This window comes from Eschscholzia californica, unplaced genomic scaffold (genome assembly GCF_041429995.1).
Source record: "Eschscholzia californica isolate CP2 unplaced genomic scaffold, dmEscCali1.0.p SCAF_1, whole genome shotgun sequence".
Lineage (NCBI taxonomy): Eukaryota > Viridiplantae > Streptophyta > Magnoliopsida > Ranunculales > Papaveraceae > Eschscholzia > Eschscholzia californica.
In genome coordinates, this window is record NW_028238198.1 from 70386683 (window position 1) to 70402390 (window position 15708).

General features: G+C 34.1%; 3 protein-coding genes across 3 annotated transcripts; 2 read left to right on the plus strand and 1 right to left on the minus strand.

Moving 5' to 3' along the window:
* Positions 1-4362: 4362 nt before the first annotated feature.
* LOC147568731 (uncharacterized) lies at positions 4363-6957 on the plus strand. The gene is made up of 5 exons (XM_086660855.1): positions 4363-4606; positions 5100-5825; positions 5917-6058; positions 6366-6625; positions 6871-6957. The coding sequence occupies exons 2-5, from the start codon at positions 5106-5108 to the stop codon at positions 6955-6957; spliced, it is 1209 nt and encodes a 402-aa protein (XP_086516981.1). The 5' UTR covers positions 4363-4606; positions 5100-5105.
* On the plus strand, positions 6416-9412 carry LOC147568732 (uncharacterized). The gene is made up of 7 exons (XM_086655136.1): positions 6416-6918; positions 7144-7578; positions 7941-8110; positions 8187-8355; positions 8616-8843; positions 8940-9055; positions 9139-9412. The coding sequence occupies exons 2-7, from the start codon at positions 7366-7368 to the stop codon at positions 9308-9310; spliced, it is 1068 nt and encodes a 355-aa protein (XP_086511262.1). The 5' UTR covers positions 6416-6918; positions 7144-7365; the 3' UTR covers positions 9311-9412.
* Positions 9413-10509: 1097 nt separating this feature from the next.
* On the minus strand, positions 10510-13514 carry LOC147568733 (protein FAR1-RELATED SEQUENCE 6-like). Its single transcript, XM_086660869.1, has 3 exons — positions 13239-13514; positions 11894-12939; positions 10510-11547 (listed from the first exon to the last, which is right to left on the minus strand). Exons 1-3 carry the CDS (start codon positions 13262-13264, stop codon positions 10514-10516), a joined length of 2106 nt encoding a protein of 701 aa, XP_086516995.1. The 5' UTR covers positions 13265-13514; the 3' UTR covers positions 10510-10513.
* Between the last annotated feature and the right edge of the window lie 2194 nt (positions 13515-15708).

Sequence of the window (15708 nt, forward strand, 5' to 3'; positions counted from 1 at the left end):
TTTTAATTAGGTGTCGTTTGGCAACCAAAAGTAGAAATACTTTTGCTTGTAGTAGAAGTTCTTTTACTTTAAAAAAGTAAAAATAAAAATAAAAATACATTTGGCAAAAATGTTACAAAAAAAGTCAAAAAGTTAGTTTGATAACTTAATTTACTTTTTATAATTTTATTTTTCTCTCATAGAGATACTTGATTTTAATTTGAATTTATTTATGATTTTCACGATTACTCTTGTATACGAAGTAGTGGTGATATTGGTAGTAGTGGTGGTGCTACGAAGGTATGGTTATAGGGCGTGGTGGTGGTTGAGGTTTGATGGTGGTGGTGGTCGAGAGGTATGATGGTGGCAGCGGTGGTGGTGGAAGTATGATGGTGGCTATGGTGGTTGAAGTATGGTGGTGGAAGTACGGTGGTGGTGATGATGGAAATACGGTGGTGGTGGTGGTGGATAAGGTATGCGAGTGATAGTGATGGAGTTATGGTGATGGTGGTAAAGGTGGTGGATAAGATATGTAGGTGGTAATGATGGAGGTATGGTGGTGGTGGTGGTGAAGGTACCGTGCTGGTGGTGAAGGTACTGTGACGGTGAAGGTACCGTGGTTGTGGTGAAGGTACGGTGATGGTGGTGGAACTACAAGGTGGTTGTTGTCGAGATGTGGTGGTGTATGGTGGTGGTGGTGGTACGAAGGTGGAGATTAAGGTGTGGTGGTGGTAGTTGAGGTAGGGTGGTGGGGGAGGTGCAATGCTTGTTGTGGTGGTGGTGAGGGTAGAATAGTATGGTATAAGTTTAATTGTGGTAGTTGAGCGGAGATAGACAAAAAAAAATTCGTCAAGTAAAATTCATGCATGTCTCAAAAAAAGTTACTTTACTTTGAAGTCAAAAGCTAAAAATTTTAAATTAAAAAAAAAAGTCAAATTTTAACTTAAATGAAGTCGGTAATTTTTGCGTACTAAACTAATTTTTTGACTTTTCTACTTAAATAAGAAAAAAAGTATTAGTGCTGCCAAACGACACCTTAGTAGAACCCACTCAAATATGCAGAAAAACATTCCCAACTGATGACCAATTCCAACACGTTCTGAAGGATGTGGTAGATGAAGCGCAAATGAAGGTCAAGGAATGGTAATGGAAACCGAATATAGTTTCGACAGCTGAAGCCAAACAAATATTAGATTGATTGAACATTGTTTTCACTCTTACCATGAAACTAGCGGAGACTTGTAAACTGGAGAGCCCAGAAGCAGGCGACATACTTATCAACACCGATGGGGCATCCGAAATTACATCAGGAGGGTTCAGATCATATGCTCATAATTCAAATTGAGAGATCATTGTAGCCGCAGCAACAGTGACAACAAGGGTGTCCGTATTGAATTACTGATACTACATGTAATGCAAGGAGTTAAAGCTGGGCTTTCAAGTTGCACTCGAAATAGGTAGGAGACAGGTTAAAATAAGGCCAGCGCTTTGGGGAAAGCTAAATAGTTTTCGGGGTGTGAAATTTTAAAGGGAATATGTAGAATTTTAGAAATTTTTCGGGGAAATAAAAAAAACACTCCACCTCACCTCACTCTCTCTCCACCTCACCTCTTTGTCTTCTCCGATTAGGTCGCCGGCAGGAAAATTTTCCGGCCGGCGACCTAATCGGAGAAGAAAGAGAGAGAATGGTAGGGAGAGAGAAGATGAGGTGGAGAGAGAGAAGTGAGGTGGAGAGAGAGAAGTGAGGTGGAGAGAGAGAGCTGAGGTGGAGAAGCTATTTTGCTTTCCCCCTAAATAAAATTGTCAAACAAAATTGACTATTTTTTACCTAAGTCTTCACACCTCGGAAACTATTTATAGCTTTCCCCAAAGCGCTGGCCTAAAATAACCACAAATTCGGTATTTAAATTCACAATTTGAAGTACAAGTAGCATTTTCTTTTATTTATTGTGATTGACTTTTTGTTATATGTTTCAACCCGTTTTGGACATTTTTAGATGCTAAAACCGATTATGTGGAGGATTAATTAAAAAACAGGAAATTGGGCTGGAGACCCAATTTTTTGTTTTTTTTTGTCAAAAAGACAAGTTATCTTTTTTTCCTTCTAGGCACCATGAAAAGTTTGGAAATAGGCTTGAAGGACAATTCTAAAAATCCCTTAATTTTGTATACCTGAATTGACCTTTGTATAAAGGAAAATTTTAGAAACACCCTCAGATTTTCCAAAAACCCTCACATTTTATATAATCTTACTTCTTAGTTACTTATTTTGTTAGGGTTTGATTTTGCGAAGCTTTGCAAACTAGTTTGCAAACTGATTTGCAAACTGGTATGCACTACTTTGCAAATTGGTTTGCAATCTGGTTTGCCTTGCAGAGCTTTGCAAACTGATTTGCAAACTGATTTGCAAACTGGTTTGCAATCTGGTTTGCAAACTGGTTTGCACTAGTTTGCAATCTGGTTTGCCTTGCAAACTAGTTTGCAATAAGGTCAGTTTTGTCTTTTCCCTATATTAGATAATTTACAAAAATGCCACAGGGAGCTGAAGCCCATAAAAAATTGTCCAATCCTTTTTAACCAAAGGCCAAAGTTTTTAGGGAGTTTTGGCCAAATTTCCCTTTGGCAAACAACTTGGTGTATAGTATTTCTTATTTTCATGACAATCACAATGTTTTTACGGCAATGTGCCTTCCACGCCACCAAAGGCATAGAAGTACGTCAATTTATAGAATAAAACCCTAGCTAAAAGCTTAACGATGATTATACGGTTGTCATATGTAAAATTTTAATCTCTTAGTTTTGTAACTTTTGTTTAAGTAGATAACTGATGGACCACTCTTCATATTTTAAGATGTGTTTCATCTTTCACTACTTTCTTAAAGGAGTGTAAGAACACATTCACACATGTTCATTTGGTGTAGCATGTACCTTTATCTATTTTCAATTTGTCCATGTTCTATAGGTTAGATCAGTCTCATGAGGTTAAAGTTTTAGTCAAACCCTTTACTAATAGAGTATATTTGTGGTTGCCTTTATAATTTTTCGCGATTACAATCATTATTATTATTATGTGATAACATTTGCGAGTAAGATGACCTTTTATAGTGACGAATGATCTTATTGTGACTTTTGAAATGACTAACTAATCTTATGGACCCAAACACCAACACAGGTTATAAACTCCAACACAGGTTATATACAAAATCAACACAAGTTACAAACTCCAACACAGATTATAAACAAAATCAAAGTTAGACGTGAGAATTGTTTCTCCGAACAGATACAAACTCCAACACGGGTTATAAACAAAATCAAAGCGACATCAACTAAACCACTGAAAGCAAGCAACAAGGCCGACAACAAATCTCATCATTCCTGGCGCCCTCCAGCAGAACCATATCTTAAAATAAATATAGATGCCTCTTTTATTAGTCTACCAGAATTAGCAGGAATTGGTTGCATCATGTATGATTATCAAGCAAATTTCATAGAAGCTAAAACAGACACTACCAGAGGACAGAATGCAGAAGAATGTGAATGCATAGCGAACCGGTGTGCTATTCAATGGGCTATCGATCTTCACATCTCCCATCTATATATTGAAAGCGACAACCTCAACTTCATCAATCATATTCAAGACCTCAACATATCAATCCAATGGCAATCCAGCAAGCACACTCAAGAAATCTTTAACCTCAAGGCGAATTTTACCAGCATCATTTTCACCTACACCCCACGAAGAAGACATCACCAGAATCATATTTGGATCTCTCTTCCAGACTTTCTTACTAGTATAGATACAATTAAGAGTATAATATAATTTGAACTAGGGAGACATGTACGGAAGTATGCCAAATGAATAGATTGATTTAGACATAAAATTAAAATTTAATCACTATTATACCCTTAGCGTTTTTGGTCAAGAATTTAGAATCACAAAATTTATTTTAAATTTAACTTATACATCACACAAATAAAATGAAACCAATCGTAAGAAATGAAATTTGAATTTGAACAGTAAAAAATAACGAGAATAATAACTAAATTAATTAGAATTTCTCATTGATGTTTAGTAAATGGGGATTGTTTGACCTCTTGTTTGATGAAGATGTGCACCGACTAAACTTATTATAAAATCTATTTGAGACCAACTAATGATTTGTTTCTTTAAAAATCAGGCTAGATTTTTTAATGGGAAATTTGGCCAAAACACCCTAAAAAATTGAGGCTTTGGTTAAAAAGGATCTATCAACTTTTTGTAGGCTTCAGCTCCCCGGGGCATTTTTGTAAATTATTTCATATAAAGAAAAGACTAAATTAACCATATTTGTTAGAGAAATTACAAACCCAAATCAGGTTGATATTTCCCTCTTTCTCTCTCTATCCCGTATTTCTCTCTCTATCCCGTATTTCAACCCTCTCGGTTTGAAATTACAAACCCAAATCGATTCTTCTCTTTCCCGTATTTCAACCCAAATCAGGTTTTCATTGATTTACTAGGGTTTACAAAACATTCCCTACACGATTACACGTTATTATTGCTTCCCAAATCGTTATTATTGATTTACTAGGGTTTTCATTGCTTCCCAATCGTTTCCATCTCAAATCTCTCCACTATCCCTCTCAGGTTCTCTCTCTCTCTCTCTCTCTTTTCCTATTTTACTGATTTTTTGTTCAGATTTATTATTTGTAAAGAAACCCGAATGATTGAATCAAATAGAAAGAACCCCATTGATCAAGGTGTTAAAGAAAATTAATTAGGGTTTGTGAATCAAACCTAAATTAGCCCTTTTCTTGGTGATTTGGAATTACAATTTCGATTTGAGGTAAACAGGTTTGTGAATCGGGTTTGGTATATTACTTAGGGTTTGTGAATCAGGTTTGGTGATTTGTGAATTACAATTAATTAGGGTTTGTGAATCAGGTTTGGTATATTACTTTGTTTCTGGCTATTAGCTTTGATTTGATATTTGTTAGTATGATAAGATCATCAGAGTATATAAATGAATTTTAGTATGTTCTAGCAATAGTACTATGCTGTATTTGGATTTTGGAATCATATAACTAATCTTGATGAATATTTTTCACTTAAACATAATAAATGTTTGTTTGTTTTGAAGCACAGTATGGCTCGAACAAAAGAAAACAAGCAAAGCAAATCGGTCGATACATCTACTGGTATCGAACGTAAGGTATCAATTCGATCTAGTTTGAACGGGTTGTGCAGTTGTTTAGATGATTTCAAGAAAAATATTAACGAGAACATCATCCGGATGTTGAAAGAGACACCATTCGGAAACTTGTTTGATGCAATATTGCAGAAGAGGATTACAACTAGTAAGAAGGATAACACAACCGATTCAGTGAACAAAGTACTCAAAACCTTCAATCTTAGTAGTTGTGAATTCCGTATTGGAAGCAAAAGTATAACGTTTACAACTAATGATTTGGCATTATTGTTTGGGGTGCCAAACGTTGGGAGTATTAAATTTCCAAAAGGAAACCTACGAAATAGTGAATTCATCCAAAAATATTTCAATGGATCAGGGAAGATAAAAAAGACGGATGTCAGTACTCGTTTGAAAGAACTATCAACGAAGATAGAGGAAGAATACGATGAAGGACTTGATGAGGATTTTGTTAAGTTGCTGCTTCTCTACATGCTAGCGACACTTTTTTATGCTAATGGTCCGGGAATTATACCACAGCATGCAATTAGTGCTGTTATTGATTTAAAAAAAATCAATGACTTCAATTGGGCTGCTGATATACACAGAGAATTAGCGGATAAGTTATCAAAATGTGAGACAACTTCACATTTTGCTGGTTGTGCAGTAGCTATTTTGGTAAGTTTATAATATGTTATTTTTAACTTCATGTTATTGACATTATTGCTCATTCCCAAATTGATTTTTAACGATCTGTTATTTTTTGTAGTGCTTTATATGTGAAAAAGTGAAAATTATTGAACCGATTGAAGGAAATGAAGCTCTAACTCCACGAGTAACAAGATGGGATCTTCAAATATTACAATCGACATTGAAAGAAGTTGATCTTGCCACTGTTGGGAGTGAAAAATGTAAGATCTCTATTGTTAAATGTTACTATTTTCCTTGAGAATTGGTTTGCAAGAGGTCTGCTAAGTTTCGCAAATCAGTTTGCAAATCAATTTGCAAATCAGTTTGCAAATCAGTTTGCAAATCAGTTTGCAAATCAGTTTGCAAATCAGTTTGCAAATCAGTTAGCAAATCAGTTTGCAAATCAGTTTGCAAATCAGTTTGCAAATCAATTTGCAAATCAATTTGCTAACTGATTTGCAGAGCTTTGCTTTATAGTTTGCATATAGGTTTTTTAATATAGTTTTAAATATTAATTTTGAAATGCAGGCTTTAAAATTGTTAATAAGTTCTTCATTATGCACTTAATGCAGGTATATGATGAATTCCTAGAAATTAGTCATGAAGAAACTCTATTACTATCTTCTTCGAACAATTTGCAAAGAAAGGAGAGCATTGGAAATCACCCAATGCCAAAGGAAAGACCTCCAATGCCAGTAAATGATGCTTCAGCTGGAAAAACAACACTTGCTATTCTTGAGAAAAGGATTGATGATCAAGCGAATGAAATCAAAATGCTCAAGAATGAAGTAAGTAAATTAACAAGAAGAGTGAAGTATTTAGAAAAAACGGCAAAGTTGAGGCAGGAGTAAATGAAGATGATGAAGAAAATAGTGGTGAACAAGGTGATGAACATGATGAAAAAAAAGCACAAGATGCTGAAGAAAGCTCTGGAAATGAGAAAGAAGAAGAAGACGACAATGATGATAATGAAGAAGGAGAGAGCAGTAAAAATGGGAGAGAAAATTATGAAAAAGATGGTGAAAATGGGCAGGGTAAAGATGCAGAAGATAACAGTAAAGATGATGTTGGGAGTGATAATGTAAGATCTTTGTACTCAAAGTCTTGGTTTGCAAACTGATTTGCAAATTGATTTGCAAATTGATTTGCAAATTGATTTGCAAACTGATTTGCAAATTGGTTTGCAAACGAGTTTGCAAGTTGATTTGCAAATCAATTTGCAAACTGATTTGCAAATTGATTTGCAAACTGATTGCCTTGCATTTTAGGTAAAAAATAATAAATGTTTATTATGTACTTAATGCAGGTTAATGATGAGTTCCAACAAACTAATCATGAAGATGAAGAGAGAGGCGAGGGAGATGAAAAAGATGGTGTAGATGAAGATAGTAGAGTTGGAAAGGAATTGGATGAACATGATGTGAGCAAAGATATAGTTGATGTTGTGAAGGAGATAAATGAGGGACTAGAAAAGGAAAAGGCAAACGAGGAAAACAAATATGAGGAAAAAACAGAAAGTGATGCCGAAATGAAGAAAGAGAAGGGAAAAGGGAAAGTGGAAATGAAAGGCCTTAATGAGGAACAACAAAGAGATGAAAATGTTGCTGAATTGAGGGAAATAGTTAAAGGATCCATTGAAAAGGGTGTGAAGGAGCGTCCTAAGAGAAAACAACTGGAAGACCCTATGTTTGTTTACACTAAAAAGGAAAAGAAACAAAAAAAGGCAGGACACACTTCAAAGGTGAATGAGAACAATTAAAAACATGTGTTCTAAACAATATCTTTAATAGTTTATTATGTTGAGTACATTCGATTACTTCGTTGTTCTTGTATGAATTTGAATTTTGGTATCACTTTTTGAATTGACTTGCAAAGCTCTTTAAAATCGCTGCAGAGCTGTGCAAACTGGTTTGCAGAGCTGTTTGCAAACTGATTTGCAGTGCTTTGCAAACTGGTTTGCAGAGCTGTTTGCACAGCTTTGCAGAGCTTTGCAAACTGGTTTGCAGAGTCTTGCTTTATAGTTTCATTTTTTTTTAATCTTTTTCATTAATATCTGAAGTCTAACAAATCTTTTTATGACATTGTTGATTCTATTAAATGTAGGAACAACAAGTTGAAAAGGGAAAAACGGTGTTAATTGATGACGATGATTTTGAGGATCCACCAGTTGAATATGGAAATGTTCTTGACCTAACAAGGTGTAAAATCTTCAAAATGTTGACATCAAAAGAGAAAAATGCAATTCAGAAAGATTGGTGTGATTACCGTAGAAGGTAATGCACATTTACTGTGTTTTTAGACAAAATTTACTTTACTAAAATAACAGAAGTGTTTGTCAATATTTTTTAGTGATCTTGTATGGTGTTCAAAAGAAGAGAGGATCAACATAACAGTTGATCAATTAGAAGATCTTCTATCAAATCGATTTGTTAATGGGTCAATCATCGATTGGTTTGCATATAAATTGAAGAAGGAAGGGACCGAAAAGAAATTCACTTACATCAGCCACTTTGATAGCGTAAGTATCTTTAATTTTTGTTTTTCTTAGTACGTTGATTGTATTTGTTCTTATATGTTGCTGATTTGCAAATTGATTTGCAAACTGATTTGCAAATTGATTTGCAAACTGATTTGCAAACTGATTTGCAAATTGATTTACAAACTGATTTGCAAATTGATTTGCAAACTGATTTGCAGAGCTTTGCAACTCAGTTGCAATGATGTCTTTGAAAAATAACGACAACATACTCACATGTTTCTTTAATTATTTTTCAATAGAAGCCGAAGATGACCGATAGTTTGACAACAAAGATATGCAACTTTGATGTTTCTTCTCAAATGCTGATATTCCCGCTTAATCATTCAAAGGAAAATAAGGATCCAACTGGTTATCATTGGTCAGTTCTGATATTGTGCATGATGAAACCATGGAAATGGTTTCACTTCAACTCCATGATGCCAAGAAAAAAAACGAATGACAAATTCTCCGCATGTGCGAAAAATACGGTAAACATATATATACCACAATTCGCATAAATAAAATGAATAGTGTAATTAAACTTATACTACAATGTTTAAATCAAGTATTTTCTTATATTTTAGGTAAATATTGTGGAAGGTCTTCTTCATTATGCTTACGATACGGATAATTTGCGTCCAAAACCTCCATCAAGAATTAAGAGAGTACAAGTAGACTGCCCACAACAACTAGAAACGTCGTAAGTATAAATTAATCATGCTTATTAATCAACAAGTAATTTTTTTTAATTTATAAGCTAAATGACTTGTTTTTTCTTTACAGAGTTGATTGTGGTTTATATGTATGTCAATTCATTTCGAATGCTACAAAAGGCCAGGATTTTGAAGAAATGGAGATTGACCCTCATGAGATAACAAAACTTAGAGGAAAGATAGTTGCTGAAATTGTTTCAGATGAAAAATATTGTTGGATTCAATCAAAAAAAGGCGTTTGAATATAGTGTTTGTTGTGAATATTTTGATGAATGTGTTTGTGAATATTTTGATGAATCTTTAATAGCTTTTTAATCTTATTATGTTGAGCATTTATTTGGTTACTTATTTGGTCTGATGAATTTAGGTTTCAGTGGTTTGCAAACTGATTTGCAAATTGATTTGCATTGTGGTTTGCAGTGGTTTGCAAATTGATTTGCAGTGGTTTTTAAAATTGATTTGCAGTGATTTGCAAATTGATTTGCAGTGGTTTGCAAATTGATTTGCAGTGGATTGCATGTCTTTGCAAATCAGTGGTTTACAAGCTTGATTCTTCTAATTTTGTAATTCAATTAATCGTTTTTTAAATCTCGACAAAAAAAACGAGGACTACACCCCCGAACTCCTGTAAAAAGACACGTAATCCAATTAGTTTGTAATTCATCAAAATGTTGCATACATTGTGTACATAAACTGATTTGCATTAGTTTGCATTATGATTGGCAGTGGTTTGGAAACAAGATTTTTTATTCAAATAGTCACAACATACTCATATGTTTCTTTAAATATTTTTCAATAGATGCAGGATGAACGAAAGATTAAATCCTTTTCGAAAGATTTATTCTTCATTTTTTTATTCGTGAACTCATCAAAATTGAACTCATCAAAATAATACGTGAACTCATCAAAATTGAAGGATATGCAACTATTCCTAAAAGTAATTTCCATCGAAGTTGCAAAAGGATTCTGAATTTTTTTATGACTTCGCAATCTTGTATGCAGTGGTTCGCAATATGGTTTGCAATATGATTTGCAATATGATTTGCAATATGATTTGCAATGGTTTGCAAATCAGTTTGCAAATCAGTTTGCAATATGGTTTGCAAATCAGTTTGCAATATGGTTTGCAAATCAGTTTGCAGTGGTTCGCTATATGGTTTGCAAACTGGTTTGCAAACTGATTTGCAAACTGATTTGCAAACTGATTTGCAAACTGATTTGCAAACTGATTTGCAAGACTTTGCAAACTGATTTGCAAACTGTATCAGCTCCAAGACCAAGACTTAAGGTTCACATACTATTTATAAGCAATTACACCAACATTGTTCATCCAATAAAAATAAAGACAACATATGCAAAAAGGCAAGTGAAAGCTAATGAAAACTAATTTATGAATTAAATTGACATGTCTTATTGTTAAAAGTAATAATGTAATGAGAACCGGTTCAAACATCATGTTTACAAGTCTTCTTGTTGTGACCAGATGTATGACACACGCTACACTTTATCGACCTCTTCCACTTTGCTCCACTATTTGGTATCCTCTTTTGCCTTGGTCTTCCAGGTTTCTTCTTCTCAGTCGGTGGTAAAGAAATAAGTTCGTCGGGATGATGATTCGGAAGATCATAATCAACCACAGGTTCAATAACTTTCTCGTACGACGCACAATAATGAGAAGAACGATAGAAATCACTAATGAAGTCGTATGGACTATAACCTGCACCTGAAATACAACATAGAGCATGATAGCAAGGAAAATCGTGTACTCTCCAATACCCACAACTACATGAACGATTCTCAAGGTCCACCCGAAAAGATCTACCATCAACAACCTCAAAAGTCGAGGATGATGCCCGTATTGCTCTAAAAACTCTACCTTTATTCAATCCTTCAGCAAGCTTTTTTTCCATCTCCGGTCCAAGAATAGTGGTCCAACTATACCCAAGATCACGTCTAGTAGAAAACAAAACCATCAACTTTTTGCGAATATAGTCAACCAAAGGTGTTATTGGATAGCTGTGACCTTCTAAAATCCATGAGTTAAAACTCTCAGCTATACCAGAACATGTATCACCATATCTGTTGCCTGGAAAGTAAGCATTTGCCCATTTCTCAACAGGTGCTGTTCTAAGAAATGCTTCAAAAGATTGGCCACCAACAGTTTTTAACTCTTCAAAAAGAGGTTTGAACTCTAAATGGTTTGGTGCATAAGCACATCGAGTGAAAAGATCAAGGATGTGAGATGATTCATATTTATTATCTCTTGTTCTAGTAGATATATTATGTTTTAAATGCCAAACACAATAACCATGGTGACTCGAAGGGAATACAGTAGATATACCATTTATAAGTCCAGGATGTCTATCAGTAAGAAATGTGTAAGTTCTTTCGGGAATAATCTGATAAAGAATCTCTAAAAACCATAACCAGTTAGCTTGATTTTCCGTGTCTACGAGCGCAAATACAAGTGGATAAAAACCTGCAAAAACAATAAAAGGAACAACACTATAATCAACATGTTTGCAATGCATTTGTAGAAGATTTGCAAATCAGTTTGCAAAGTCTTGCAAATCAGTTTGCAAATCAGTTTGCAAATCAGTTTGCAAATCAATTTGCAAACCACAATGCAAATCAATGCAACCCACAATGCAAATCAATTTGCAAACAAATGCAAATCAATGTGCAAATTGATTTGCAAAGCACTGCAAATCAGTTTGCAAAACACTGCAAATCAGTTTGCAAAGCACTGCAAATCAGTTTGCAATGGCTTGCAACGATTTGAACAAAATAAATACAAGAACAAAGCAGAAAAGAACATGTTTTACCTCCTTCGGCATTCTTGCCCGTTGCAGCTAATAAACATCCACTAAACTTTCCTTTGAAAAATGTTGCATCTAAATAAAGAATCGGACGGCAAAATCTAAATCCATGAATACAAGCCCCAAATGCAACAAATAAACGCTGAAATTCTTTTGAATCAGAGTCGATCTCAATTTTCACACAACTATTTGGGTTACTTCTTCGTAGAGCATCAACATAAGAAACTAAATGATGATAAGACGATGATGCATCCCCGTGAATATCCTTCAAAGCTAGTGCCTTGCCAGTATAAGAGTAATAGTAACTAACATCAAACCCATATGTATGCAATATATAATCAATAATTTGCCTAGGCTTGATAGATGGATCACTTTGAACACTATGCATCACCAATGTTTTTATCAAAGCACTTGTGAAACGACGTTTCTTAATGTCTTTTAGTCCAGCACCACAAGTATGACAATTATTCATCGTTTTGATAATAAAGATATCACTCTCTTTGGAGAATTTCGTGGAATGAATTCTCCAATTACATCCAGTTTCTTTTCTAGCACATTCCACTGTAACCCTATAAGGATCGTTTTTCACAAAACGAAATCCATAACCCGACTCAAGAGAGTATTTTATTAACTCCATACGTATTTCATGTACACCACCTGGAAATTTCTGACCTACATGTTTAAAAATGAATGCCCAAGTACTAGAAAGTAAAGGAACAGCACTTGGACTTGTGTTATGATTTGATGATGACGCGGTAGTAACGGTAGATGAAGAACAACTTGCATGATTTGTAATAGTAACTTGTATTTCAATAAGGTGAATATGTTTCGGCGAACAATAATAAAATATTGATTGTAAATGTAAATCAGATTCTACCTTCATATCTTGGTTGTTTATTTTGCAACTCAATTCGAAAAGTGATGGAGTCAAATCATTCCATTGTTTGCATAAGAACTCTTTCAAATGGAGTATAGTACTATCAATTCCAATCTTCGAACAAACAAAATTGCCCATATGTTGAAATACTCCAAGAACGGTCGGAACCATCAAACTGTAACAAAGAAACAGTTATGAGTTATAATAAATAACAACCGACTATTTGCAAATCACTGCAAAAGCAATGCAAACAATTTGCAATGCTTATAGAACAGAATTAATCTTATATAATTAATCTTCCTAACTCTTGTAAACAGAATTAATCTTATAGAACAGAATTTAAAGAAATCAAAATCAAATAGTAAATTATCATGAATAACTCAAAATTATTATTCATAAATCATAATCTATTGTGCAAAATATATCTTATATTTGTTGATGAATGAAAACAAACAAACTAAGAAGAAATTATACCTTGAAACAGAAGATTCTCCTTCCATTGTTGTCTATGACTCCAATAATGAAGAAAACAATGTTAAACCCTAGAAAAATCTTCCAATAGTTGATCAAAATGTACTTTCTCTCTCTAGAATTCTTTCCAAAAACTAATTGAAAACCCTAATATTCAACTTAAAAAACTAAATCCAGAGATTCAAAGCTAAGCCTAAAAGAAATTGTTGTTTTGATAGAGAAAATTGATCGAAACCCTAGCAAAGCTATAGCCAAAAATCGCCCAAATACAACCCTCTCGGTTAAGCTTTACATATGACAAAATCGCCCAAAAATCGCCAAAATTCTTTCCATCAGTTATCTACTTAAACAAAAGTTACAAAACTAAGAGATTAAAATTTTACATATGACAACCGTATAATCATCGTTAAGCTTTTAGCTAGGGTTTTATTCTATAAATTGACGTACTTCTATGCCTTTGGTGGTGTGGAAGGCACATTGCCGTAAAAACATTGTGATTGTCATGAAAATAAGAAATACTATACACCAAGTTGTTTGCCAAAGGGAAATTTGGCCAAAACTCCCTAAAAACTTTGGCCTTTGGTTAAAAAGGATTGGACAATTTTTTATGGGCTTCAGCTCCCTGTGGCATTTTTGTAAATTATCTAATATAGGGAAAAGACAAAACTGACCTTATTGCAAACTAGTTTGCAAGGCAAACCAGATTGCAAACTAGTGCAAACCAGTTTGCAAACCAGATTGCAAACCAGTTTGCAAATCAGTTTGCAAATCAGTTTGCAAAGCTCTGCAAGGCAAACCAGATTGCAAACCAATTTGCAAAGTAGTGCATACCAGTTTGCAAATCAGTTTGCAAACTAGTTTGCAAAGCTTCGCAAAATCAAACCCTAACAAAATAAGTAACTAAGAAGTAAGATTATATAAAATGTGAGGGTTTTTGGAAAATCTGAGGGTGTTTCTAAAATTTTCCTTTATACAAAGGTCAATTCAGGTATACAAAATTAAGGGATTTTTAGAATTGTCCTTCAAGCCTATTTCCAAACTTTTCATGGTGCCTAGAAGGAAAAAAAGATAACTTGTCTTTTTGACAAAAAAAAACAAAAAATTGGGTCTCCAGCCCAATTTCCTGTTTGCCAAAAAAGAATTAGACCGAGAATGTCAGACTGAAGAAGCAAGGATTTCTGCCGAAGTAGATGAGGAAGATTTGCTTCAAGATGAATTATGAGAAACGACTGATGAAGAAGCCACCATTGAGCATTTGATTATTTGAGAAATTTTTTTCTTATCCGTACATGAGTTTGTAAATTCATGAAAGGAAAAAGAAGAAGAAAAGGCAAGGAAGAAATGAGGAAATGGAATTTTAATGAGAGTAAGAGGAAGGGTCATTAACACTCTTATGCTTGAATATGGAGATTTGGTCGGTTATTTTTTGTTTAAAAGATTGATGTGTCTAGTCAGCATGTAAGAGCAACAAGTAAGAGCAACAAGTAAGAGCAACAATATGTCCTATCAGCATGTAAGGGTACTAATTTTGTCCTAGTCATTTTGACCTAATTTGTATTATCTATATAATATATAATAATAAGGGACCAGTGGCTAAGATTTACTCTCCCATGTTTATCTTTGATGGTTTACTCTTTCCGAGTTTGAGGGTTTGATTAGAATTCGTCCATGAGTTGAGATTATAAGAAGCAACATCTTTTAAAAGTCTCAGTTTTCTTTGGGAATATAGATATTTATGTTATAGGCACTCCATTTACATATGGATCCCTTAAACTTTAGCCTTTAAGGGGTGCCTATAGCTGTAATGTGGGGCGAATATAAATCAACCGCAATTATCTTAAAGCCAACCCCACTTGACGCATTTGATAGAACGGTATGTGTCTAGTGGGCACGGATTATACCCTCGGCTATATAACAAATGACATAGGTTTTTTTGTCATATCATAACTTGCATCTATACCCATGTTTATCTCAGACGTTCATTTCTTATTTATAAATCTTAACCGTTATTTTTAAAGAGTCTTTAAAAGATAGATATTATTTCTCACACTATTTCTTATTTAAAAGATAGTTTTTAAAGTCAAAAACACTTCCTATAACTTCTTACACTATTTCTCTCTCTTAAAAAAACACGATTACATTTCTCTCCCTTTATTTTTCTCTCTTCAAACAACCCAATATAATCTCCATTATTATTCTTTTAGAAAATGCAAATAATCAAAGTATTTGACGATAACCGCGTAACATGCATATAGAAATTTTTGTGCCCCACATGCACGGGTTATACCTAGTTCTTAATAAACTCCCCAATATCTAGTTGTTGCTATGGTTGAGTCATTAAGTGAGTTCGAGCCCTAACCTTATTTGCTAAAGATTTTCCGAGCATTTATAATGAGCCTCACAATTTAGAGAATGATTTCTCGGTCTAACTCTCAATTTTAAAAAGATCTCAACATCTTTTCTTCAATTAAAA

What these genes read in the sequence shown, in the direction of transcription:
- LOC147568733 (XM_086660869.1), bottom strand. Translation starts at nt 13,264, where the DNA reads ATGGAAGGAGAATCTTCTGTTTCAAG. An exon ending in GGAGAATCTTCTGTTTCAAG is followed by an intron (nt 12,940 to 13,238) that starts GTATAATTTCTT and finishes TCTTTGTTACAG; the next exon opens with TTTGATGGTTCCGACCGTTC. An exon ending in GGGCAAGAATGCCGAAGGAG is followed by an intron (nt 11,548 to 11,893) that starts GTAAAACATGTT and finishes TTGTTTTTGCAG; the next exon opens with GTTTTTATCCACTTGTATTT.
- LOC147568732 (XM_086655136.1), top strand. Translation starts at nt 7,366, where the DNA reads ATGAAGAAAGAGAAGGGAAAAGGGAAAGTGGAAATGAAAGGCCTTAAT. An exon ending in ACATCAGCCACTTTGATAGC is followed by an intron (nt 8,356 to 8,615) that starts GTAAGTATCTTT and finishes ATTTTTCAATAG; the next exon opens with AAGCCGAAGATGACCGATAG. An exon ending in CCGCATGTGCGAAAAATACG is followed by an intron (nt 8,844 to 8,939) that starts GTAAACATATAT and finishes CTTATATTTTAG; the next exon opens with GTAAATATTGTGGAAGGTCT.
- LOC147568731 (XM_086660855.1), top strand. Translation starts at nt 5,106, where the DNA reads ATGGCTCGAACAAAAGAAAACAAGCAAAGCAAATCGGTCGATACATCT. An exon ending in CACTGTTGGGAGTGAAAAAT is followed by an intron (nt 6,059 to 6,365) that starts GTAAGATCTCTA and finishes TTTGAAATGCAG; the next exon opens with GCTTTAAAATTGTTAATAAG. An exon ending in TCAAAATGCTCAAGAATGAA is followed by an intron (nt 6,626 to 6,870) that starts GTAAGTAAATTA and finishes GAAAATGGGCAG; the next exon opens with GGTAAAGATGCAGAAGATAA.